The sequence below is a fragment of the Larus michahellis genome, chromosome Z (assembly GCF_964199755.1).
Source record: "Larus michahellis chromosome Z, bLarMic1.1, whole genome shotgun sequence".
NCBI classification, from domain to species: Eukaryota; Metazoa; Chordata; class Aves; order Charadriiformes; family Laridae; genus Larus; species Larus michahellis.
The window spans coordinates 45,359,538-45,386,994 of NC_133930.1; the positions used below are offsets into that span (position 1 = coordinate 45,359,538).

Consider the following 27,457-nt stretch of genomic DNA (forward strand, 5'->3'; position numbering starts at 1 on the left):
ACCTCCCAGTTTGGTATCCTCAGCAAACCTGCTAATGGTGCATTCAACTCCTGCATCCCAATCATTGATAAACATGTTGAACAGAAGTGGCCCTCGAATTGAGACCTGAGGAACACCACTGGTGAGCGGTTGCCAGCCAGATGTAGCTCCATTCACAACAGCCCCTGGAGCCCTGCCCTTCAGCCAGCTCTTCACCCAAAGCACCATGTACCTGCTCATCTCACAGTTGGACAACTTGTCCAGAAGGATGCTGTGAGGGACGGTATCAAAAGCATTACTAAAATCTAGAAAAACACATCCACCACCTTCCCTTCATCAACTAGGCGGGTGACCTTATTGTAGAAGGATATCAGATTAATTAAACAGGACTTTCCCTTTGTGAACCCATGTTGACAGTGCCTGATGATTGCATTGGCTTTGAAACACTTTTCAATAGCACCCAGTATGATCTTCATAGGTATCTACAACCAAAAGGTTTGCCTTCTGGATTCATCCAGGAACGCAGAATTACTGCTTATCTTTTGCCTATGCTCCTGCCTCCTCCAGCCCACATCAAATATTGCAGAGGATGAAGTCATTCACAGGGTTTGCATAGAAATACATTTTTTGTGGTTGCAGACTTCTAAAGGTGTACTTTACACCCTGCAAGCTTTCTTTTTTTCTTCTCACAAATTTCCTTGACTTTTCAGAAGAAACCAAAGACACAAAACACTTGCTGAAAGCATAAGAATACATTGTTTAATTATGAATATCAAATCAGCGTAAATATTTGTGGCCTCCAAGCTTATGTTAAAATAGTAAGATAAATTTCTTAGAACATATCTAAGGCCCACAGAAGTCACTGGAACAGCTCTAGCAAATTTTATGCTCTTTGGAAAGGGATGGAAATGAATTAGCTTATTAGGTTCATTAGATCAAATCACTTGTCATTTGATAAATGATTTGGAAGGAGCTCAGACTCAAATTGATTTGATTTCTTCCACATTCTCACACATAAACAGTGAAGTGCGTCCTGCTGGGGTTCCCCATTGTACATCTTCTGAAAAAATTGACTCTGTTAGGGGTTCCTCCACCTCTTCTTCAGATAACTGGTGAATGCATGCAGGACTGCTTCTTGAAGTCTGTCGCTGTGGAATACCCATAAAGGGACAAACTGCAGGATGCATGCCTTCAGAATAATCAAGCAAAAACAATACAAAGGCAAAGGGTCACAGGAATGTCTTGGAAGAAATTAACTGAGTGTTTAGAAAGGTCATAGAAAACAGTAAATGCAAAAGCTTTTACTTTATACTTTAAGTATGTATGTTTCTCTTAGAGGAAAATGTTCATTCCTCTTAGTTTTCAGCAAATCTGTTCTCATCCCTACACTTTCATTAAATGCTCATCAATAACAGCTGTCATGTATAAATATTTGTTCTATTTTGTTAGCTGGGTATCCTAAGGAAATGATGTTTATGTGATAGCACAGTCTCATTTTACATCCTTTCCCTTCCCCACTAATAACTTTTGAATCTGCTGGCCAATTTCTGTGAAGTCGGGGTCTCAGGAATATTCCTAATAGGGTCATGAAAACAGGCAGCTGGAGAAAGAATAAATACTAACCAGATATCAAACTGAGCTCAGCTCAAGACACAAAAGCGGGGAAAGCCACGCTGTTCTGATATCACTGTTCTTTACTTGTGTATTCCTCCCTTCATAGTTTACTGGTGCCATATTAGCCTTAGTAACCTAGTCACTGTTTTCTCATTTGAAGTCCAACCTTAACGTCTCTGAAATCAGTCAAAAGAAACTGCTCAGCCCAGAGAGCCTTGGTTCAGCCCTTGGGACCTATTTACACACTATCAAATTCAATTACCAGCATTTCATGGGCTAAACATCCAAAGATCTCATCTCCAAAGGTGACATAATCCAGTGATTCACTAACAAACTCTTCTGCTGTCTTTGTAATAAGACCCGGCTTTTGGTACATTGTCATTGGAGTAGAAACACCGTAAGGAGTCACTACCTAAAATAAGAAATCATAATAACGGTGTAATGTCATCTAACATTTAGATAAGGCCGTTCACTCTGCAGAACCTACAGCATCTGAAAAATCGTAACAGATTTTGCAATGGGTTAAGGCACTCTGTGGAATAAGTAATGGCACTACGATGGAATAAGGAAAAAAGCCTATAGCTGCATAAAGGGAAGAGAGAAAGCTTTGACAGGGTCACGCAGCACTTCACCAAGGACAGCTACACTGTGCAGATTTAGGATCTCAGATATTCTTGAAGAATTTGCTAAAATGAAGGCAAATATGGCAAGAAGTAGCATCACCTGTATGATGATTCCCTTTGCCTTATACTCTGCTTGTAGTGCTTTGGAGAAAGTGCTTATAAAAGCCTAGAATAAAATAAACCAAAAGAGCATTAGCACAGGGAAGTAAATACTTTCACATATGCTCACAAATATGTGCAACAAGTCCTTAACAAAAATGGCCAAACATCATGCAACCTAAGGCACAGTGCAGTGATGAAAAACAGAAATTAACTCTTCAAGACACATTTTCTGCTGGTGCACATGAGCAATGGGAAGACTGACTGTTCATCTGTGCCAGAAAAGACGGACCCTGGCGTTGGTCCCATCCAGACGTGAAACAAGTACTACTGCAGACTGAACTGAAAGGTTTGTCTCATTTATGAAAATGCAGAGATATTGTCTCATGTGGCTCACATCTCTGGCTGACACCTACTCTCCCAGTTCAAGGCTTACACTTACACTTTCTCTTGCAATAAGAAGGTGAGTTAAATACAACTCATGCCTTCAGTGTATACGTATTAGCATTGCCTACATGTACGGTTTTCAAAGTCATGTGTTTGGGAATCTGGAGTGGAAGATGGGGGGGTGTTGTATCTTCAACCTTTAGGGTTTACCTTTCGAAGTTTTTCTCCACACCATGAAGAACACACATATACTAACTTTATTGTGTAAAAGTTGAGTTTCTTTTAAGACTGGTTTCAGGAGTTAGATCTTTGAGAAATATTCAGAAAATTGACAACATTGGATTGCTCCTCTGTAACTGGAAATATATAAGTCCCACTAAGGAAAAAAAATGACGGTGTTTCAAAGCCGTAATTTGACAGGTCTTACAATTTAAACACCAAGAGCATGGTGATATTGCATGACACATCAATATGCTGACAAGTAAAATAGTTTCCTTTGAGGGCACTGCAAAAAAAGTCCATTTATAAAGAAACAAAGGTAAAAGATAGCCAAGAATGAAAAAAGTCAAAAAAATACAACCAATGCACCATATCACTTTGAAATAATGTTAGCTAAACTTTTTTAAAGAACTAAAGTTGTCTGGTTTGAATGTAGTTCAAGTATTGAGAATGAGAAATGAGAATTTTCATTTCATCTCAATAACAATGAGAAACTTCTGTTAAAAAGAGAAAAAGGAAATGGAAAACTAGAATTTCTTACCAAGAATAACTTTTTCTTACCAAGCTGAACTTTACCTATGTTCAGGCAAATATTGTCAGAATTTTTAATTTGGAGCAAACCTGAGCTGAGCAAGTTGCTTTTGGAATTTCAATTAAAATCTTTCACTCCTCATTTTTCTGCACTCTGGGGTTTTAATTCAGAGTAAAATTTCAAAGTTAAATCTATGAAGTCAGGCAACTCACCACCCACCTACCAGCAATTTTTTTCTTGGTTCCATAAGCAAAATCTAGCACTTTTGTGTATCTGCAGTTTTGAGTAAACTAGCTAAGTCAGCCTGGTAAAGATCATCACTTCCTGGAACAAGGACAGATTGTGAGCACTGGTTTAATACTATTTAACCAAAGGCAAAAATGTTCCAATGATAAGACATACCTTCGGCTGATTTCATTTACACAGCTTCACTAATTTCCGGTTGTCAGGTAATGCTCATTTACATCGCTTCATTATTTCAGTGGAGCAACACAGATTTATGTCCTGAAACCTGGCCCTATATTGCTGATACAAACGCTTTGGTAAACACTTGATGGGGATTTCTTTGTAAAGCATTGTGAATGACTTACCTTAGAAGCTGAGTACATTGTGTATAATGGGCAAGGGAAAGTACCCAGACCAGAGGACAGATTCAGAATAAGACCTTTTTGTCTGAAATTTAATTTAAACAGTTACATTCAGTTTACATTTGACAGTATTATAGTAAAAGCCTGCACAAGCTGAAAACAACTTTTTTTCCCCTAGAAGGCATAGGTCTCCTATTATACTGTAGACTACACTTTCAAAAGACACAATTTTTATACTTTAGTTAGGTGCAATTAAGTCAAAACCAGCTAGGAGTAATGTCATAAGTGAAATTTAAATGCCTAGTGCAATCAGAACCATGGGATCATTGTACATGCTATTGTACATCTATCAGAGCAAAAACTGCCATCAGAGGAAAGATTTTATGCTCTTAAGCAATGGGTAGGTCCCCTTTGCTCATTAGCCAGCACATTCTTTTTCCTGCTCCGTGCGTCTCTTGTTTTAGCTTCCCTATTCACAACTCCCTGTACAAATCACTAAAAACAATTCATTCGGCAGCAAGCGAGGAAAAAAAAAAAAGGCAAACCAAAACAATTAAATGTTAAGAGCTTATTTTGTTGCCAAAACAAAAAGCATGCACCATTCTCTAAAATGCATCAGTTAACAATGTTTTCTAGAAACTCCATCTGAAGACCTTAACTTCTGGTTTAAGGACCCCCATGTCCAAAATACAGATTGTATCAAAAGGAGGAAAAGGAGACTTAATTGCATAGCTGAATTCATCTCTCTAATGTAGTACAGAGCTTGAAAACTATTATTCCAAGTACAGCTACCACTCTTAGCAGAATACCATGATATAATCAAAAGCCGTTTCTTGCCTAATTAGACCCATCACATGCCATTTTATTTCTGCAACACTTGCATATTTTTACTGGACACAGACCTGTATTTTATTTTTTCTGTCTTGTTCTACAGTTGACTGACAATTTGTGGCAGTTCCCATCGTTCATTCACACAGTACTAACAGCAACAGAAGAAAATCTTACTGATTGACATACTGTAAAGTACAGAAGTTAATCATGAAAAAGCATAGCTACCACTGAATAAACTGGAGGTAGCAGCTAAAACCTATTGAAAGTTCTAGAAAAAATTGTTTTTACCTTGGCTCCATTTGTTTCAGAATTAGTTTTGTCATCTGTAAGAAAAATATGTTAAAAAACTATATCCATTCTCCATCTTTCCGATTGCATTTTTCAACTGATCTTGTTTTATTCACAAGGTTTCAACTTGCTCAAGCCCCAGCCATATGTATACAGTTCAAATAGCTAAAATGTGGCACATTCAAAGCTTTGGAAAATATTTTAGAAACGCTGGTGGCCTGCAAATCATTGAATTGCCAAAAAATTCCAAAGGTTAGTATTCTAACTAGCGAAGGTCTTATGCTTATCCAAAGCTTTTCAACAGTATCTGGATTTCATCATTCTTCAATATGGACTTGTAATTGTAAGGAGAAAGTCAACTTCATGGTGATTTTGCATTTTTGCTTCTGCCTCTACCTGGATCAGAAATAGCAGAAAATCAAGAAAAGGAAACTTTTTTTTTTATGCTACCAAAGAGAGCCTTAGAATAATTTTGATGGTAATTATTTAATCATCCCTTTTATTTTAACAATAAACTTAATCACGTTTGTGATTTTTAAAGTGCGGTTAAATCCATTTTTAGGTAAGAAATCTGCTTCTGTTTGTTGTATTTGAAGAGAATTATTGATAGTAAGCCTAAGTCCCTAGGGAATTCATACTCGTACCATTGATTCTTTATAAAAACACACATAATATGTGAATCTTCTCAGAATATGAGTGTGACTTAACTGGTAAAGGGATGATGCAGCAAAAGACTGATGCAGCTTAATTCAGTCCTTGTTATTTTTTCAGTGGTGTCATTGTGCACAACAGGACAGTAGGAGCAGGGTGGGGTTCACAAGCTTCGTTTTCAGCAAGGTTGGTAATACAGGTGGGTCACGTCAGCTTGGTGAACAGGAATTTCCAAGTAAAGTGGAGAATATGGGAAAAAGGTCCTGCTTTTTCAGTGCTGAAAATCCCACTAGCATCTGTGGGAGCCAGGAATACCTGGAGTTCGGGCATCCCACTGCGAGAAGTGGTGAGCGGGATCCTAGAAGGAATCAAGGGTAGGGAGGGGGGAACCCAAACAGATTTAAAATTATTTGGACCTAAACATGAGGAATGTTGGTTAGAAGCATTCTTTGTGTTTTGGAGGAAGGTGAATGTTCATGAAAGACTGAAAGGGACATGTTTGCAGCAGTGGGAGAAAGGAATCCCCAGGCCCTGGTGAAGCAGAAGAGGTTGATTCCAAGGTATGTGTAAGGTGAGAAAAGATAAAGGGAGAACCCTTTTGTACCCAGACTGAGAGGGTACAAAATGCTTGCCTGTTTTTTTGTGAGGCATCCTCATATAGCATTCAGATATTTCTCTGCTTTTGATGTATAAATAGAATAAAACCTAGGAGTGGAAAGTTTACCAAAATACTTCGCGGAAGGATTTATTTCAATTCCCTGATATTACATGATTTATTATTTCAAGTCATTAAGCAGCAGTACAAATTTGGGACTTAAAGTTTGCTAGCCAAAGAAAGATGAACATCTGTTGATAGTTTTCATGTCATGTTTAGAAAGACATTAGCCAAGGCTGAGATGAACTGCAAAGCTCTTGTTCTGCTCTTGTTCATGCTAAGACGCTGCTTGAGCACGGCAGAGCAATATGAGTCTCAATCAGAGGTGGAAAGCACGAAACACTGGCTCTTCTTGTAAGGGAAGTAGCCAACCAAAATCAACATCAAGAGGCAACAATGTAGACTAGGGAGTCAACTCCTTGAGTTTCTGTCCTGCACTGATACCAAAATACATTTACAGCATGGAATTGTGTCAAAAAGGCATGTACAGAGCAAAAGGTCAAACTGCAGATCTTCCTGTCCTGAAGATTTTGATTCTGAAACAAATCTCACCCTTTACCAAAACCAGCATGTTTCTTGCAAAATGCTTCAGCTGCAGTGTAAGGGTGTGCCTCAACCAAGCAACCGTGTTAAAATGTTTCCAGTCAGCTCTGAACAAAATATTTCATAGGCGGTAAGAACAGATGGGGTTCTTAAAATAAGGCTGACATTCCTGCTGAAAATTACTGTCTGTGGAGAAACTAAATGAAAATACACAGGAAAGATAGTGGGTCACTCTTGTGCAAGACTAATTTTTTTCCTAAGAAATAATTACAGCTATAACAGGGATATGAGTGTGTTACACACATACCTTTATAACAGAAATAATGTTGCAGTTGACGAGGTTCTGCAGGAAGAAAGAAAAAGGTGAGTTCATGGTTAGTTTCATAGAGAGTTTTTAGCTTGTCTAGATATCAGAGCTAGCAATTCTGACTGAAAAGCTTTCTGATAAGGCAGTTGCTTTTAGGGCTACTTTGCTCACCTCCGATTGTCACCAACTGTGCCCATGATGTGGAACGCTCAAAGGCAAGTGAGCCCCGGCTCCTTTAATTTTAAACATGGCACTCGAATCTGCTCTACACGCCGGTGTTTTGCCCAGCCGTGCCATTGCACATGGCGAAACCCAGAAGGCAGGTGTCCAGGCAGGGATGGCACCAGCAAACCGGCCTGGATGCAGACAGACAGCAAATTACGGAGGTGCCGGGCTGGGAGTGCGCAGCTCTCCGTGACGGAGGCAGGCTTTCCCTGCAGCAAAAGCACTGCTGGGCAGAGCATCCGCCCAAGACCAGCAGACACGAGTCGTAGCAGCAGCAGAGGCGCCATCGTATGGCTGCAGCTCTGAGGGAAGCAGCCTGCTTGGGGACCTCTGATTTGTAGTAGATGATGTTCTTGATGATATGTAGGCTGAATGGATCCTGCGACCAGCGCTAGCAAGAAATACATTTAGAAACTCTGGGGGTTTTTTTCATGGCTACTACTGTAGAGGTAAATAACAATAAGGCAATGAAAAACTTGATCACAGCCTTAATGCTGTCAAACTATTCTACGTGTGTAAATTAACTCCCCCCAAAAAGTAAACTGTGTTTAAACGAGGTTTATTTTTCAATTTTTTTCACATACTTAAGCTATGGTGTCCCAAAGAAAGTAGGTTTTAATGATGCTAACAAGAACTGACCACTTCAGCTGTGGCTGGGACCAGGCTGGACCCCATTACACTACCTGTGAGCAGTGAACCGGGGGGGCTGCTCATCCCTGCTGCAACCACGGTGGCTGCGCTCTCCCCTCTGCTGCTGAGCCCTTGCTGCAGGTTACCTGCAGGTTAGTCTACCATTCTTTTTGTCTTGCAAGCTCTTCTGAGCGTTAAAAACAAGGCAAAATATGCTCCTTCAGGCCCAGTTCTTTTCCCATTCAACTGAAGAAGTATGTTCTGATTGCAGCAGGGGCAGAATCTGTCCCTTGTTAAGTGGAATTACAGTTTCTCGTTGTTATATTGGAAGTAGAAACCCACAGAGTAATCCTACCTCATCTATGTCTGGTCCATTAAGGAAACGGCATGGAAGAGGATTATGAAGCATTCCAACATTGTTAACTAATCAAAGGAAACATAATGATAAGAACCAAATCTAGACAAAGTGCATATTTCAGCTAGTTAAACAAATGGATTCTCCTTGAGTCTCAGAAGCTTTTGAGCTCTATGTGAAGGGAAATGCTGTTTAGCATTGAGTCTTATTCCCGCTGAAGTCATCAGTACTGATCAGTACTGACTTCAGGGAACAGAAAAACAGTCTGTTGCTACAGTTTGGGGTTTTGTTTGTTTGTTTGCATTTTGTTTTTGTTATTTCATTTGTTTCACTATTAAAAGCATGTTTTCTTAAAAAAAAAAAAAAAAGACCAAAACTTCCCCCCAAAACACGTTTTCATTGTTGCTCTGTGGATCATACCAATTACTGTTAGCCACAGGCTCATTTCAGATTGAATATAAGAATCGCACACAGCTGTAAAACAACCAATAGCAAAAATTGATTCCTTGAGGCCAAACAGGGAAGAAGTCACCCCACAAGACGTATGCTGCTTATAAAGCAGCAGAAGAGGTTTCACAGTAAAGAAGCCAATGTACAGAGAAATGGGTAGACTCTGGAAAATCCTAATTCACTTTTAAAACTTCTTCATGATAACTAGTGCTCAAATGCATTAGGCAGCTGTATGCTTGGTTTTAGTTGTTGGCTAACAAGTTGTTATGACACATCATTCATACAATTCTCTGTTTAATACACTGCAGCCATAAAATACTCTTCAATTAACAGACCTTAGTGACTCACCCAGAACACCAATATCCAAGCCTTGCAGGGTTTTTTCTATGTCCTCGTATACCGAATTCTTGGTGAAATCAGCTTGTATAACCTTCACCTTTTGACCTGTGGCCTGCTCTGTAATTAAGAAGAAAATAAATAGAAAACCTCTTTGCATCTGCCCAGGGAGAGGGAAAGCTGTAATTAATTAATGAAACAATTAGATGTCTCATTTGTCTGCTGTACAGTAAGAAATTGTTTCAACTTTTTTGCTCTAAGAAAGATCAAAACACTAGCAAAACACACTCAGTTGTTTTCAAGGACACAGCCTAGCAAATATAGGATGAATTTATGCCCTGAAATCAATGCAAATTCCCTCACAAAATCTAACCAACATTTGTTCCTTCAGTAAGAAAAATACCCCAGAAATAAAAAATGCAGGACCTCTTCCCCTGGTTATCATAATATTTATAAATGGAGACTGTCAGCATACGTTAGACAAGTGAATGGGGTGCCAGATCTTCTACATAAGCTCACTTTTGCAGAATTGCTTTAAAGTGTTTTCATGTATAAGACGAACATTTTCACAAGCAGAGCTTATCTTTTCATGTAGGAGGAGGGGGAAACAGGGCTGGATGTGATGCAATATTTTCTGCATTATTTTCAAACAATTCCTCTCCTATTTTGACATTTGCACTCCCATAGACTGAACCTTCCCCGTGATTTTGCAGGACTAAAAGGCATTTTAAGGGAGGATATAGCTTAAATTTTACAAGGTCAATGTACACAGAAGGGAAAGGGAAGTGCGTATGATTTGTCCAGTGTCATTGCTATGCAGGAGTGGAGCCCAGGTGTACATTACCATTTTTCTCAGCAGTTGATTTATTGCTGTTCATATTTTCAATGAAGTTTCATGAGGAAAAGAGGTAGAGGCTCATACTTACTCATTTTAAAGGCAAGGCTCTCCTTTAAAGGGGCACAGTAAGGTGTCTTCTAACTAGATGTTCACATTGTAAATTCTTGCAACTAAACCTGCTTTCAAGTTTTATGGGCAACCTGAAATCCAGATGAAGTTTGCTGAAAAAGTGACAAGCGAGCTTGGAAATGTCAGTAGACGACCGGATTGCAGACTGGCTGCAAGTGGCAGGAATTCAGGTGCACATGGATGGCAGAATGTCTGCTTTCGATCCTGTTTGGGAAATTGCCTTTGCTTGTTTGGAGCCTGGTTCTATCGTGCAAGCGACAGGGAGCATTGCCTTGACTAGGGACGAGACTCGCTAATTTTCACCCACAAATCTTGCCTCATCCCTTGTGTATATTGAGAATTTAGGAAGACACGTTGCAGCAGCTCTCGGAGGAGAGCAAAGCTGGCAGAAAGCTGGATTTGGGTCCAGCAGGACAGTGCGCAACAAAACAGGGCCTGGGCTGGAGCGTGAGGGGATGTTGTTCCCTGAAGGTTGTTAGCTCGTTGCCCCTCACCATGTTGCAAGTCTCGACCACTTTACACTACCCAAGTAACACAACTGGTCTGAGGAAACAGCAGATGCTCTGACTCCAGATCTGAAATGCGGGCTGCGTCTTGTGTGCAATTTTAGAGGACATCTGTCTCCATGACAGAAGAAAGGAGGAAGGAGTGCCCTTTTTCTTGCCCTCTTTCCAAGCTGCCGTTGTGTGTATAAAAGGGACGAAACATCCTTTGAACCTTCAACCTATAAAAGCAATTCTAGTGGCAAATGACCCCCTAGTGGTCCCCGGCTTGGGGAATGGTACAAATATAAAGAAAGGGACATTATGAGTGTAAATGCAGCAAAGGGAAAGAACAGAGCAACAGCTGGAGCAGACACCTACAGGGACCTTCCGATGGAAGAGCTCTATAAAGAGAATGAGATGGTTTTAAAAAGCATAATGATGTTGTGGCCATCTTTCTTGCGGGCAATGAGAAGGGCAGCCAAAACTAAAGCAATATAAAAATGAGGATCAAACAAAACATTTGGACTTTCTCTGCATCCCCTTGTCTGTACAGAACTGTACGGCTGCAACCAGCACTGTAAGCCAACAAACAAGTACTCCAGATGGCGTTCCTCTGTCTCATTTAAGAATAAAACAATATATTAAAAAACAATAAAACTCTCATGCTGATAAATGAATTATCCAGGGATAGCTCTTCAGAAAATGATAACAATTCTGCAAAGTAGAGAGCCAAAAAATAACTTCCAACGTTTCTTATGTCTCTCCCTCTCCGTGACAAAGATTTATGACAGTCTTTGAAGACACAAGCCATTCCAACTCTTTTTAAAGGTCCTAAGTAAGCCAGAAAGCAAAAAGCCTAGGTTTTCAAACATTAGGATAGGTTATTGTCCTTTTTAAAAATGAAGAGAAAACCAATTTAAGGAAAATTAAAAACGTGAACGGAGTTGTTTAATCTGATGTGCTATAAAATGTATCATTAAGAAGGATACATCTAACTCCTCCTGACCTCAGATCACTGGGGAATCCCACTTGTCAGATAGGATAATGTGCGGCCTTTTGAAATTTACTAAGAGGTGAATATATCAGGATGAAGCATGAGGTTGGTTAGGACATGCATTTTGCCAGAAAATCTCCTTCTCTCTTTAGAGAGTTACGAAGATCTTCTGAAAACCTGAGGTAGCAAAATGAAGGCCTGAGCAATAGGAGGACTGATGTTTGTAAAAAGATGAGATCCTTTTAATGTGCTACAGCAAAATTTGAATATGAAGAAAGAAGCACTCAGGCTAAGATGGCATTCATATCCAGTGGAAATTTGCAGAGATGAGAGCCAAATGAGAAGATATGTTAACAACAGAAAGAGGTTTAAAAAAGATTTAAGACTGGGGAGAAATATAAAAATTTCTGTTAGATTATAAGGCACAATTTCTGGCTACGTTTTGAAAGTCTTTTGGAGAAACGTATCTCCTCAGAAATATAAGATAACTCAGTTTCAGAAACAACAGGAAACAGGAAAATAGAGAAGAAACAAAAAGAATGAGTGTAAAAGCAGAACTGCAAGAGATAATAGCAGGTACCAGAAAACACAAACTCGGTGAACAAAAAAACATGGGAATTGTTACTGGTTACCAGAGCGCTCAGAACATGGGTCAAGGCCCTGAAGCGCCCAGTTACGCAGTAGCGCATATTGGGAAAACACTCCTGAGCAATAATATTTTAGTTCAAGGGATCAGCAAGACACAACGGGCCTGTGAGGACAAACGAAGGGTGTGCCGAGTGAGTCGTTCTATGCCAGTCGGTGATCTCAGCGTGTTGCCTGCTTAGATCTCGGAGCAGGAAGGATGAGAGGCAGAGGACGCCGTACAGCAGATTGGGAACTGAACATGTAGCAGAGGGGGACAGCAAAAGGAATTAGCACCTTCACAGGTCTTACTGGGAGCAAGGCAGATTTGGCTCTTGATGTGGGGCAATTTTTTTCTTCACTGCTTTATTCTATATTAACAGGCATAATTTCAGGAGGGAGAGGTGGATAAGCTACTTCCTGCATCGCCAAACCCAAATTCATTAACCGTGTGCTCAGCTAGTCTAAACAGGTGCAGCTGTATTTTCTACTGCTTTCTGAGAATCATACACCTTATCTTTCCTTAAACGCAGATTTGTTTCTTCTCCAAAAAAAACCCCAAACAAAACAAAAGAAAAAAAACCACAAAAACCCCCAACAAACAAAACCCCACAACGCCCTGCCCCCCCCAAAAAAAAAGAAAAAAAAGAAAACCCGAAACAACCAAACCCAAAAAACCCCCAACCACCCTTGTTGTGAATAGCTTCTGTGTCTTAGAGAAGTGGCTTTTTTTGTTTGTTTGGCATTAATAGCCAAACAATACAGACCCTGGTCACATAAAGAGATCCTAAGATATAACTTTTCAACCAGGACCTAGCTCTGCCTGTACAGCTTCCTTAGGAAATGCAGGCAGAAGAAATAAAATAAATAAATAATTTTAAAAAGGCAGTGCAGTTAATAGCATTCCATCATTTCTGATCTCCTGGTTTTATGGTTTGATCAGTGTTTCACAACCACAGTACTGAACGTGTTAAATAAGCAGTAGACCTAGTGTGATGGTCCGCTCTGTCTGCCCTCAGCAAGACTTATTTTGTTATCTTTCGTCTCATTCTAAAAGAGCTTTACAGTCAGAGTGGATGGAAATCCGGTTTTCAGTTCCAGTGCTTCTTTAGAGAAACATGTTTCTTACTGTGGATTTCTGCCTGCTGCAGCTCTGAGAGCTGTTCTCAGGCACACCTGTGGCCCACAGGACTCGGAAAGACAAACACTGAGATCTCTGGAATTAACCACAGTTTAGACTCTTTTGATTTATATTATTCAGTATACAAACTGAATGTGAGAGTATGTTTAGGCAAATAATATCAGTTTGAAAAGGGAGGCAAGTCTTTTAATTCTGCTGTCCAACTGGCTGCAAAAAGATGCACAGTGCAGCAGTTAAGAAAAAGGAAACAAAAGTAATGCGTCCAGTTCTGCAACAAATTTACATCGCCTACAACAACCTTTTTTTTTCTCTCTCTCTGTGCCTTGATCTCCTTGCATATTAGTTCATTGTAACGATAGCCGCTTGGAGCGAGATACTGCTTGTTTAAGCAGTTTAGAAAGAAAAAGTCAGTGAGAGACAATTTAGAAAACAGTACAATCACTCTGGTTAAGTTTCTGCTTCATTTTTGGTTTTTATTGTTTATTTACTCACATGACATCACAGTAAGTTTAACTTTTGTTCCTTCCCAATGACTACTTGGCTTAATTACAGTAAAGCATGCATCTGAAAATTGGAATCAGGGGAACATTTCCAAAGCTTTAATATAATAAGCCTGCAACCAGAGCTCCCTGATGATTTTAGTGGCCTCCAGAACTGATACTCTATGCTTTTCATCACTTTATCTTCCTCTCTTTGCTTTTGTTTGTGCCATCTACTTGTTGTTATGTACTCATTTCCAACCTGACAAACTAAATAACAGATGAGTCACCCTGGGTTTCAGCCAAAACCCACTAAAAACAATGGAAAGATCTCATGGGATTTGCAACCAACTCTGTATGCCCACAACCCAGCTGAACATAGCACGGAAACCTGATCGGTGTAACCTGAGCTCCTGGGGTCCTGGGGTCACACAATCCACCTCCCCACACCTTGGATTACATGAGTGACACTGCTGCAGTCGGTGAAGCTGCCTCACTCACAAAAAGTCACAGGTGACTTTTGCACAAGGCATAGGAGTGCTTGCAGGGCAGGCTATCTCGGCAGTACCTTTCAGAACACGGGAAGTCCTTCGTTACATGCTGCTACATAATTCAGCACGGTATGGCCTCAATTAGGAAGGTGGCCTTATAATAAATCACAGTGCAGGGGAATTTACAGTATGTCATCTTTCCAGCCCTCCACCACTTTTTTTCTTTACTTAGCTATGTTAGTCTCAGAAATCTTATTGTTTTCATCCTTTGCTTCTGATTATAATTTACAATGCAAAGAAACTATAAAAGTGCTTTAGCCTTTTTTTATTCAGGTTTCTATTATTGCAATTCTTTCACATTCCGCTGCAAAGAAATGGAACAATAACACCAGAGCTGAGCTAATTCCCACAGAAATTATTTTTTTATGGCTGTTTACTTAAGAAGGGATAGCTTAGGCCACAGTCACACTCGTCTCATGGATACAACTCCTTATAGAGACCGTTGAGGGAGTTGGTGCTTTCCTCCTCTGATACCCCTTGCTTCACAAGGGAAAACAAGTCTAACCCTGGAAAAAGGGGCAGGGAAACTGGACAGAAAATTTCAGGGTCCAATCCTCGACTTTGGTAGCTGCAGGTTCAGAAGTTACGTGCTTTTTCACCCACTTCAAGTCTGCCACGTCCCTGAGAGATGCACTGCTCGCTCTCCAGGCAAGTATCCTGGAGCCAATACCCTGTTGGAGTCAGCTGCTAAGCCTGCTCAAAGGCAAGTCTTTCTGACAGAGGTGTAGTCTTGGAGCAACACATTCTTAGCACAAGAACACGTGGCTCAAGGAATCCGGTGGATAGAAGCTACATACAGAAAAAGAGACAGTGGGAAGGATAACCTTGATTACAGCAATCTTTAAAGTTAATGGAGGATATAAATTCATTTGACTCCTAAAGAAATACTAACAGTCAATCTTAATGTATTTAAACAACCCATTCCCCAGTGTAAATGGCTAATTTCCTTTGAAGAAAAGAAAGGAAACATTAATTCGAAAGACACACTATTTAACTGCTTTATCGAAAGCCAAAGGTAACTTGAAAACCTTTAAAAACCAACCAAACAAACCAAACACAAAACATGCACCTTGATTTTGTTTTCACCCTTCCTTTGCTATGTTCCAAGAGCAAGGCTAAAGGTAACTTTCCGTTCCCAAGCATAAGCTCTTTCATAGATCGCTCCAACAGCTCTAGTATTACAATCTCCTTTGCCTGTATTTACAGGCAGATGAAGCCAGTAAAGAACCCATGTTCACTTTTTTTATCAAAGCCATTGCACTGTTTGAATGACAGCATATACTTCTAAAGTGATTCATGACTAGGAGCGTTCAAGCAACACAGTAATACCAAAAACATTTGTAGTGTTGTAGTATACCTGGGGCTATATCTGCAGCAATATCCGGGGCCCTACTGTACTACATACTGTACCAAGGGAAGAGACCTCCAGATCCCTGTAAAGCCAGCCTGCTAAATGGGAAGATAAGTTTGAGACAAACACTTACCAACTTCAGAGGCTACTCTCTGCAGTTTTTCAAGAGTTCTGCTTATCATAACTATATTTAATCCACGTTTTGCCAGCTACAAGAGAGGAATATAAAAATTGTTTCATTTTTTTTCCAGTTTTGCAATAAAAGCAATTGTGGATTATTCTTTTTAAACTGCTTTCCTTCACCTGTCATCTGCCTAATGGGTAAACAACAGATATTAAAACCAGGCAAAATAATAATTGGTCTTCTAACAGTCTTCCAAAACATCTCCCTCACTGTATAATCTTGGACGCTTACAAGAAAAATATACTGGACAACAATCAAACCCCAATAATATGAACAAAAATAAATAATCTGAGCCAATGTCAAATGAATGGAAGTCTGCAGGGAGTGAAAGCAACATGACATTTCCCAGAAACACATTTTTATTTCTACTTGGATTTAGGAGGCCAAATAAGTTGATTACTTCCTAGTCATTTTAAAGCATCACCTTCCACCTTCACATTTTTTTATCCTGAGGAAGTAGATTAAGCATATTGAATCGAAGGCTCAAGGGTTTGAAAGGATTTGAACTTTATTCATATTTTTTCAATAGAAATAAAATCTGATGCAGGTCAGATGGATAAATTTTAACTGCTTTTTTTCATTAGATGCAAACTAAAAAAGAAACCAAGGAAAAAAGGTGAAGTCCATGCATAAAAACTCAAAATACAGTCACACAAATTTACATCCACAGAGATGTTGGCAACAGTTGATGTTTATAGCTGCAAACACCATTTAACACAGCAGTCTGTTTATAGTCAGTTTGCTATTACCATGTGCAGAACCAATAAATAATGGTTCTCTCCTGTTTTCCCAAGGCCTCTCATTCCCATCCGTTAAAGAGTTTTAGGCAAAGCCTGAGAGAGAAATATGGCCCCAGCTTTTGAAACTAAGTTATTAACAAGTGGAAGCTGAATGGACTTGTGTGCATGAAGAAAGGAAAGATAAAGCTGAAACTAGAAAAATGCTCTTGAGAGCAAGGAGAAAGAGAGCTAAATTAGTCAGCACAAAAGATAAAGCCAATGTCATCTGAAAGTACCAGGTCTGATTAAAAGAAGAAACTAACCCGCTGAGGCCACACACTGAAGACCCATTCATTTCCACAGCTGACTCCCTGCAACGCTTTCTCCTTAAACCTATTTGAGGGAAACAGTTTGTCCTGTTGGGCTCTTCTGAAGCAATGCAGAGAATGTTAAGGAATAAGGATCTTTGTTCAAAAATTTGCTACATCAAGAGTACAAGACGCAGGCCATCCATTAAATCCATCAGTCACAACCACTTGCATTTTCAGCACAAAGACCTTGCTCACAATTCTGTGCTTTTGGAGACCTCTAACATAATTGACCTGTGCTCCAAAGAGACCTGCACAAACTTAGACGCTCAGGAGTTTCGAAAGCTTGTTTTAAAGGCTCCCTTTGAAGTTTTCAGGAAGAGAACTCTAATTGCCTACATACTGGCAGATTTCCCTTTGTTGTTTCCAATTGGAATTTCCAATTCCATTTCCAATTGGAATTTCCAATTCCAAAAGTCGTTTTCCAATTGGAATTTCCAATTCCAAAAGTCGTTTTCCAATTGGAGACATGGTCTCCATTTCCATGGTCACTCGCTCTTTTCTGCCATTTGGGGGTGTTTGGATGGGGTTTATTTTAATTTTTGGGGCAGGGGGAAATCCCTCCTAAACCTAAGTAAAAAGTTATTCCTGTTGCTAAGATTGCACTGTGTTTCAGCTAAAAGCACGCGTTTGTGGCAATCTTATAAAATTGTTAACCATCAGGTGAGAGGACTCTCCCTTGCTGCTCTATACCAGACTAACCAGAAGTATAAGGCTGTAGCACCCATTTCGCAAGGCAAAAGAGGTTACACACCTGACTAGTCTTTTTTGCTTCCTCATCCACATAGAAAAAGTGCATCGTTTTCAGAAGTAAAAGTCTTGTAGGACACTGTAACTCCCATGAGATTCAAATGCACCCTCAAGCAAATGAACTGCACTTAGAAAAAAAGGGCCATCCACAGGAAAGGTTAAATCAGTTTAACAGTTCAACCTTTCAAATAAAGGTAACTTTTAATGTAGACGTCTTTAGCACAAGGCATTTTCTGAACATACAAAGGCTTTGATTTTAGAGGATAGTATTTCCCCTCAGTTAAGAAGAAGTTCTAACTACCAGCACTGTGGAACGTGAACTTGCTTGTGTTAGGAAATCCTGACTCCCAGTGGCAAAGGACTAAAATGCTCCTGAACCTCAGTCTGCCAAAATGTAAGATTATTACCGTCTCCAGCCATAACGAATTAGGACAACTTAGCAATTTGAAATTGGGCTATTAATGAAGCATATAGTATCACACAGGATATGCACTCTGGAATCTCACAAACTCAACTTTCAAAAAGTTGAAACCTACATTAAATCAGTATAAAGTCACTGTGCATTTTCTAGCATGTTTTTGCAGCTCAGTCTGAGGTGACACTTTTAGATACTTTTAATAAGGAATTGAGAGGCAATGTCTCTATATACTTAAAATATTTCATTTTTAGGGTACACTTTTAGATTCAGGAGAACGTTAAATTTATGACTTCCAGTGAGCCAAATTGTAATGGGGAAATGTCACCATATAATACGGATGCATATCTTTTTCTTAAGGGCAATACATGCTTTCAAGTGTCTTACTGGTTTCGTTGCAGTGGGAGACTTCATGAAAGGCAAGACACACGTTTTAGATTCAAACCATGCATGTGATTACTACAGTTACCCTGACAAATTGGTTATACTCTACATGGATCACTAGATGTAATAATTTCAAATCCCTAATAAAGCTTTATGGAATTTGTAGATGCCTACCGTAAATTTCTACCTATTACAAAAGAGATTCTTCTCTCTTCTTCTGGACTGTGCTGATATGGTCTCAGTGCTTGACTCCTTTTCTTTCCTTGCCTGGGGTGCAGACCTCTAGGGTCTCCGTATTCATATGTTTCAACCCTTTTTGCTCCAGCAGACCGGGGCTGACATGACAGGGCAGAAGGATTCTGCAATCTTCCTGCTAGCTCTTTAACTGTGGCGAGCAAGTAGAATAGCAGTATTTCCAGAAATAAATCCAAGACCAAGTGGAGAAATTAGAACAGGTTTGCAACTGGAGCAGGAAACCTCAGATCATATTTAGCTTGTATTATACTGCTGGTAATACCACGCACAGTTTCAGGAAATGACCCAAAGTTTTAAGATTTGAGAAACTGTTGTATTAACAAATGAATGCAGTGCCTGTGTCAAAATGGTCTGCTAAATCATTGATTAAATGCAAGTGCTGGCCTGACTTATAAGAGAGTTATGAACTATTAACAGTAACAAAAATGGTGACCCTGTGAGCCACCAACATCCTGCTGGTGCCCTGACATCAGATGAGAAGTATGCAGAGGCTAAACTGTAAATCTCAGAGTATGGCATGGCCTCATCCGTAAAACCAGCATGTCTGAGGTGCTAAGTCAGTAACAGATGCTAACACAGATCTGTAGATATTACATCAGAAAAACACAACAAACAAGACTGCACCGTACCTGAAATGCTAAAGGTTGAGCAGAGATGTGACAGCCTCGCAGCACACTCACAGCTGTCTTTTTTTTCTCGTTATAAGTCTGGTAAGTCTAAATCCCATCAGCCCAAGAACTAATGGACCAAATCTAACAGAAACCTGGCTCTAGAAATAAGTATAGCAAACTAGATCCAAAATTCCAGCACTCTGACATCACACCAGTCAGATAAAAGGTCAGGGTCTTTATGCTCAAGAAGGCAGTCCTTCCAAATCTCCCTGATGTGCTAGAAATACAGACAGAGCCTTCATGGAAGCCTGGACATTCATGCAGAAGAGGACAGGCTCAAGTTCTGTGTATGCTTGCCTTTCAATACAAGCTCAGGAAACTAAAGACACAATAATTTGCTCTGAAAAATCTGTGTCCTGGCATCAACAAAGTAATGTTCTGAGACCTCACAGCTGCCAGGCTCTTCACACAGCCCTAGCCAGCTCGTGAACTTAACAGACTTTGCAGAGACCTGTATGGAACCATAAACCTTGGAAACAAAGGTACTGAATCAGTAAATAATGTCATCTCTGCATTGATCTCACTCTGCTGGGTTTTATCAAATGAACCATCTACTGGGATTTCCGCATAAAACACCGAACAGAGAAAGTCATATCACATTTGCTTCCAAAACACAAGAACTGCTCTCCTTAGCCTCCTGTACCATATACTACCAACAAGTGTGGAGCCCTTACCTGAGCTGTGAATCATTATCAGCCCATGCATGAGCCCAGAATGTCAGAAATAAATTCATCACTTTGTGTCACAGTTCAAACTCTAGAAGAACAGACACTGTGACCATCAAACAAGGCTTACCTTCACATCAGCCCATTACACCAGAGCAATCTATGCCAGAAGAACATCAGAGAATATTGTACCCTGACACCAGACCAGCAAGACAGCAGTGCTTAGCCAGAAACTCCAAAGGCACACAGATATTAAAACAGCAGGGTCAGATTTATTTATCCACAAGCCACACACAAGTGTGTGTTCGACCTCAGCCAGCAAGATGATGTGCCAAGCTATGACCTCATGTGGTGTGGGCTTGGGATCTGCCCCACAGGGCAGTAGCTGAGCACAGTTTCAATCAAAGGGACCACCTGGGGAGGAAGGTACATCTCAGCATGGATAAAGATGGCTCTCAGTCATCCCACAAAAGCCAAAAATAATGAACAAATGTTCCACAAAATCTAGCCAGTTCCAGCCAATTTTAAAAAAGAAAAAAACCACAGTAGTTTTATTTTATCTCACGGTATAAAGCAGCCATTCGCATGCTATATATCTGGCCTTTTAAATGGGATTTACTCTTGCATAACACATATAGCACAAAGGAAGCAGAACAATGACAGAGGATCTGATCTAGACATTCACAGGTTCCCGCAGCAGAAAGATAAAAGAATTTATCCTTCACATGGATAAAATACCACCAGGTGCTCACTCACAAAGTTAGTTCAGCAAGTTGCATGAGCCAATGACTACATCCAGAGGCATAGTGTTAAATAAATGTTTAAGCATTTCTGATGATCCCTCTCTGTCTCTATCCCATCCCATTCCCCTCTGCCATCAGATCCTTCCTGTTCGCTCATCACTACAGCAACTCATTGACCAGACAGAAAGCAACATTTTCCCTTCTCTCCCCGAGAAGACCTTGTCCTCTGTATCACAGTTATGCCAAATGTTAAACTATAATACCTGATACTTGTGTTTGTGCTTCCTCCATTCAATGCACTTTTGAAAGTAGTTATTGTACTGCCATTCTCAGTAATGAAAATTGTGAAGTAGGTACTTAACCAATGCATATGCTTAAGAAGACTAGCTTAAAAATCCTGTGAATTAATTCAAAAGTCAACTTATTTTCCTTTCCTGTGAGATATATTTTATCATTTATGAACACAAGGCATCACATCTAAACTCTTGAATATTAGAGGCTGCTAATTTTCACCTGGTCACCTCAGCTCTGAAGACAACAACTCATGTTTCACTGCTCTTTAGTTTCTAGAAAAGAACAAGGTTTTGAATGAAGACACCAAAGAGAAAATCTACTGCTCAGTCACCATCACTAATAGCAAGGCTTGTACAAGACCGTACAAGGCCACCCCACCCTCAGTGTTGATTAGCACAGATGAATAAAAAGGGATGGCTGTGGTGACTCTGCACAGGAGCAGCTACCGGCACAGCACAGAGCTCCTCTCTCCTCCTGCAGCCTCCTGGAGCTACTGATTCTTAATTAAACCATTAGGTTTCCTTGTAATTTCCATAAATTGTAGTTTTTATTAATTTATACAGACTTCTACTTTATTTGTTGTCTCAGGTACATCTTTCAAAATGTGTTTGCAAGTGTAAAGGCTAGAAAATGACAACCTGCATGTTAATGCTGGATCGCTGAAAGTCAAAAAGCAGATTAGCTTGCAAACTGGGAAAAAAAGGACAATTTAGGAGACTTCCTACCCTGGACAGACAATGTGAAATCTTTTGGATTACTCATTTTATTTCCTTGGTCTGACGAGACCATTAGGGCATGAATGATTTTCCTCTGAAATGCAGCACCAGTTTCCTTTCAGAACTTGATTAATGATATTCTGCACATACAGGGGAGAAGGATTAGCACCATGTTTGTCACAGTGCCTTTGAATCCTACAGTAATTTTACTAACTTGCAGAGACTGATGAAGAGGCAGCAATTGCCATTTTGTTAAAATAAACTTAAGGGTAAGTAATCTATCTTACCTCAAAGGAATATGCTTTTCCAAGCCCATCTCCTGCTCCTGTGACCACTGGAGAAAATGAAACAAAGAATAAAGATTGCATTTATAGCTTTGCTTTTATTTGCTCTTTCTTGAATTCTCTAATCTTCATCATTTGTGTTTCTTGAACATTGCAACCTAAATGCTTCTACTAAAGGAGAGAATCAATCTTTTAAAAAAATTATTTTGTCGTGACCTTTTAATTTTTTTGTTACTTCATTTAGCACTTTTTGTCTTCAAAGCAAATCCCTCCTTACTGTAACCTGTCTGATGCAGTTGACAGTTATTACTCTCATTTTCAATGAAGTCAACAACAAGCAACAAGTCAACCACCTAAGCAACAATTGTCTCAGCAACAGGTCAATTGCCTAAGAGGTGGCATCTTCCATACACACATTTTGACAAGTTCTGCTTTGCAAGTTTGTCACTCATATGATGGTGACAGAATGGTAGGAGATAAGGACTAACTGGGTGATCAAAGCTGATATAACACTTTCTCACACAAGAAATCTGTCTGTAAGGAAACATCATGGCAAATTTACCACTATCTATAAAAAGCTGTTCCTTCAGAGCTGTCCTGCTCATTTTACCTTTGTATTCAGTGTTGCTGGGAAAGTAAGCAAGCTTTGGCATTTTTAAAGCATCATGAATTTCAAATGTTACACAAATACCAAAGAGGAACTACAGAAAGAAAGTCCTCATCAACTTAGAAATAAATAACTTAAAGAGGAAAGCACCAAAGCAATTCCAAGCTAACCCTGGCAAATTTTCAGAGCAAAATGGAAAATTATTCAATATTGAAAAAGCGTGGATTAAGGACTTCTAAATTGCAAGAGATGCTGGGGAAGGAAGGTGATTTTGAATGGTTAGGTTTGCTGACAACAGAAGAGCAATTACTCTCTCATTTCAGAGAAAAGAGACCCCCTCAGTGAAGCAGAAGTGGATCTTTAGTTTTCTAGAAGACCTGCAGAGGAAAAACAAGCGTCTGTTGGGAAACAAGCTTCCACCTGCCAACTTTAATTTTCATGATTCTCGGGATCTCATGTGCTACATGATACGGCAAATCATGCAAGCCTTATGAATTTTACAGGGCCCCCTAAGACATGTTTATAAAAAGGACAGAGCATAAAAGGTCCACTGAAGGAAACAAGTTTCCCAACCTCCAGTGGAAACAAGGATTTTTCACAGAAAGTTCCCCACGCTGCTACTCACCTCATGCACAGAATGGAGGTCCTTGCCTCACTTAAATCAAAACAAGACCTACATATTGCTTCAGAAGCAGCTGGTATTCAGGCATGTCTTTTGCACAGGGGTGGATTTCATTTCTTATTAATCCACTGTGAGATATGCTTATTAAACACGTATTCAATCCAGTCAGATCAAGTCTTTAAGCAGAGAGAAGGAACGAAGCACAAGCATACTGTTTGGGTCACTTCTTAACTAGATGCCACCATCAGTGACATCTGTAGCCCAGAAACTGTAGTATCTGTTCATTCTTGTTTCATACTGATAATCTAACAAGCCTACGAAAAACATCAATGATCAGTAGGAAGAAGGTGGTGTTTATTAAACATCTCTGTTATTTTATGAGAATGTGTAGTATCTTTTAAAAAGTACTGCCAAGTTGCAGCCTTTGAAGTTTTTAGGCTAGAGTAGATTTGGCTGGTTAACGGTACCATTAAGGATAGGTCACCAGTTCAGAAAAAACACAACAGAGCAATGTTACCGGGAACAAAGAAAAGTTGCTTTGAAAAGTGGAGACCATATGCTAGACATAAACTAGTTGCTTCACAAATCAGGAAACTGAGGATATAGACAATGCTATTAAAACTAAAGCATTTGCAGTAGAGAAAAAAACATCAGAGGTGGGAATGGGGAGAGAATTCACATCTACATACCAGGTGTGTGAACTATTACCAGTTTGACTATTTTTCTATTTTCCCCAAGTATGCAAAAACTTCAGGATTATAAAACCACAGTTACTAGGGAAAACAAAATGAAATTAAACAAACCTAGTTGACCTTTCCACACCTAGTGGAAACTGTGTTTTGTTCTGAAGGGACAGGGTAAGGAAATGCAAGGAAAACCACTCCCAATTAGTCATGTAACAATCCACTACTCCATTACAAGAAGAAGAAGGTGAAGAAGTTTCCTTTACCTGCCCATTCTCCCAGCGACCGAAAGAAAGTCTCAGGCAAAGCACTCCAGATATGTGGGAAAATGTATTTCATAAATCTGATGCATTTTACCAGAGCACAGAAACAGATCAGACCCCCAATAAGAGTGAGTAGCTGGTGCTGGAACGCTTCCATGCTGAGCGAAGGCAGTGAGCGAGTATGAATCAGCTGCTCCCTCCCCGGGAAAAGCCTCTTTCCAGCACACGGCTAGTCTCTGAGCACAGGCAGAGAAGTAAGAAGTCTAATCAAATCACGTGATTTTCTTTTTCCAAGGAACGTCGAGGGTTTAGATTAGAAAAACATCTCTACGTTATACCTAGATTTGTAAGCTACTGAAAAAATCCAAACCATACAACAATTTCTGGTGCTTGCTTTAAAGGAAAGGTTTCACTCCTTTTCTGGAAACTACTCAAGAACAAAAAGAAAAAAAAAGAATTCTCTTGCATTGTTTAGGATTCACACAGACTAAAGATGGGTCTAAATCAAAATCCTGGATAACAATACTCCAAACCTTGGGGATAACACACATCAGCACTAATTCTTACGGTGCTGAAGAGTTAAACTCTAGCCCAGATACCTCCAGGGCAAGTTCACACCAAACTTGTGCAGAGGCCAGGAAAACAGATTTATCTACAGCTGCAAAGACAAAACAATGAAAGTTTACTAAAGTCACCTAAGTAATTCTATACAGAGAAAGCAATATTACATATATATAACCTCTGAAAAGAGGTTAATATAATTACACCTGTTTTACAAATGGTGTGATTCTGGCACGAACAAGAGCAGTAATCTATTAACAGGACTTTCAGCTTTTCTGAACAAAGTATATTTGAACTAGTATTAAAGTTGAGGACATGTATGAAAACCTTATGGGGAAAACATGCTTACAGGAACAGTATCTCACTGCAAGACAAAGATGAAATCAAGGAAATTCAGACTTCAAGTGATTAAAAAAAATTTAAAAAGTTAACATACGGAATTTCTCAGGGAAGGCACAAAAACAACCTTCACTCTTCTTCATTGTGGCAATTTGAAACATTCATTTTTCAAAGATCAGTTTAAACTGGAGAAGAGGAACACTGATGCTTACACATACACTTAGGACAAAATAAAATTCTTCTACATATTTTAAGGATACTCTTCCACAGTTAACATAAATCATTGTTAAAATTTAACCTAAACCTGACACCCAGAAATCTCCAACTGAAGAACAGCAATATATATCAAGTGTCATGTTACTGACACCTTCAGCTAGAAAACAATATGCCAACGTATTACAGAGTATAGATGATGTCTGAATCACAAGGAATGTAACACTAACTCTATCTGTAACAAGAATATATAAAAATCACCACCATCTCAGCTTAACAACCCAGTTTTCTCACGCATAAGCTCTCTTAAAATTTCAGTGTAATTACTGTTTTCCATTCCATAATGCCTGTTGTTTTACCCCGTAAGTAAAGCAGATCAACAAAGATCTGAATATTAAACTTCAAAAAATATTTATGTACAACCACAAATCCCCCAAAGCATTACTCGGTATTCAAGGAATATTTTAGATTTGAACAAGTAGCACTGTGTTCTTCATATGCAACAACAATGCTGAATACCTCCTTTAAATGAAAAAGAAACAAAAACATTTTCTTTTCCGGAGACTGGTAATGAGTCTGAGATTTGCTTATAGTACCTCATGGGCCTAATATTTGTAAATCAGGCCAAGATACTGAAAGGAAAAATAACAAATTCTTACAAATGTGAAGAATTTTTCATCCAGCTCAGTCCAAGTTGTTTTCCTGAGGTATTGCTTCTGACACTCACAAGAATCATTGTGAGAACCTTACACATTGCATGGGTAGAAAGCTTCTTTGGGTGACCACTGTACCTTTTCACTCCTAATCTCATTCCATTACAGCTAGCCCTCTGCTACGCAATCCCTATAAAATTAAGAGTATGAACAGACAAACATGCAGTACAATACTCCTTTTCAATACAGCTACTGTTTTTAAGTTTCTTTATATGTTCCCTTGTAAATACAGCCTGCCACATGTAGAACTTTAAAAGTTTTAAAAATATTGGACTGACTTCTGAAAATCAAGTAGCTGTAGCTAGCTGCAAGTATCCACAAGATGCATCTGTGAGGGAATGTGACTTTCAGAAGTCAATCCAGTATCTCTTAAAACTAGCCTACTTAACAATTCTTTCACATATGTATTCTGAAGAGTAGTATTTTCTCTAACAATTGTTACCACTTTTCAAAAAGAAAGGAAAGAAAATAAAGCTTCACGCAGCAAGTCAGTCATCTAGTTTTACAACTGGTTTAGCATTTCATGAAGCTAACATGAAATCTGTAGAAAAGGAAAGTTAGGACTATCTACAGATGTATCCTAAGAGAAATCAGTTTTAAATTACTACTTCATTAACTGAGAGACACAGTTACTAAGATTCTGAATGAAAGAGCCATTTCCATAATTGCCTAAATTCTAATGTGAGCGTTCTGCCTGGTTGAGCACATATTCCCACAGTTTCAACTAGTAAATTTACTGGAATCAATATTATCTCCACAGCTACAGAAGAAAGTAGTAAGAGACTGATGCTGAGTTGCTTTGTGAAAGGATGCAAGCACTTGCAAGTTCTTCTAGATAATACCTATTTTTGCTTATTCTTAAATTTATATTTTAAATGATTCTGAGTAATGCAGAGACTTTGGGAATCAGGTGAGAAGTCTGAAGGGCTTCAAAAACATGACATGAACAATGAATTAAATAAAATCACTTCCACTACGGTACAGAATGAGCTAATGAAACCACTTCAAGTACAGTATAGCAGTTGAACATATAGAAAGCAAATATTTGTGCTATCCGTGTGTGCTTAAAAGCATTTTATGTGTCCATCCACACAAAAAACCCCAA

General features: G+C 39.3%; 1 protein-coding gene across 1 annotated transcript; it reads right to left on the reverse strand.

The window, feature by feature from the left end:
* Positions 1–714: 714 nt before the first annotated feature.
* Positions 715–27,449, reverse strand: HSD17B3 (hydroxysteroid 17-beta dehydrogenase 3). The gene is made up of 11 exons (XM_074569787.1): positions 24,530–27,449; positions 22,355–22,401; positions 16,037–16,112; positions 9,324–9,431; positions 8,526–8,593; positions 7,316–7,351; positions 5,160–5,194; positions 4,044–4,125; positions 2,317–2,382; positions 1,856–2,005; positions 715–1,168 (listed from the first exon to the last, which is right to left on the reverse strand). Exons 1-11 carry the CDS (start codon positions 24,681–24,683, stop codon positions 1,058–1,060), a joined length of 933 nt encoding a protein of 310 aa, XP_074425888.1. The 5' UTR covers positions 24,684–27,449; the 3' UTR covers positions 715–1,057.
* Between the last annotated feature and the right edge of the window lie 8 nt (positions 27,450–27,457).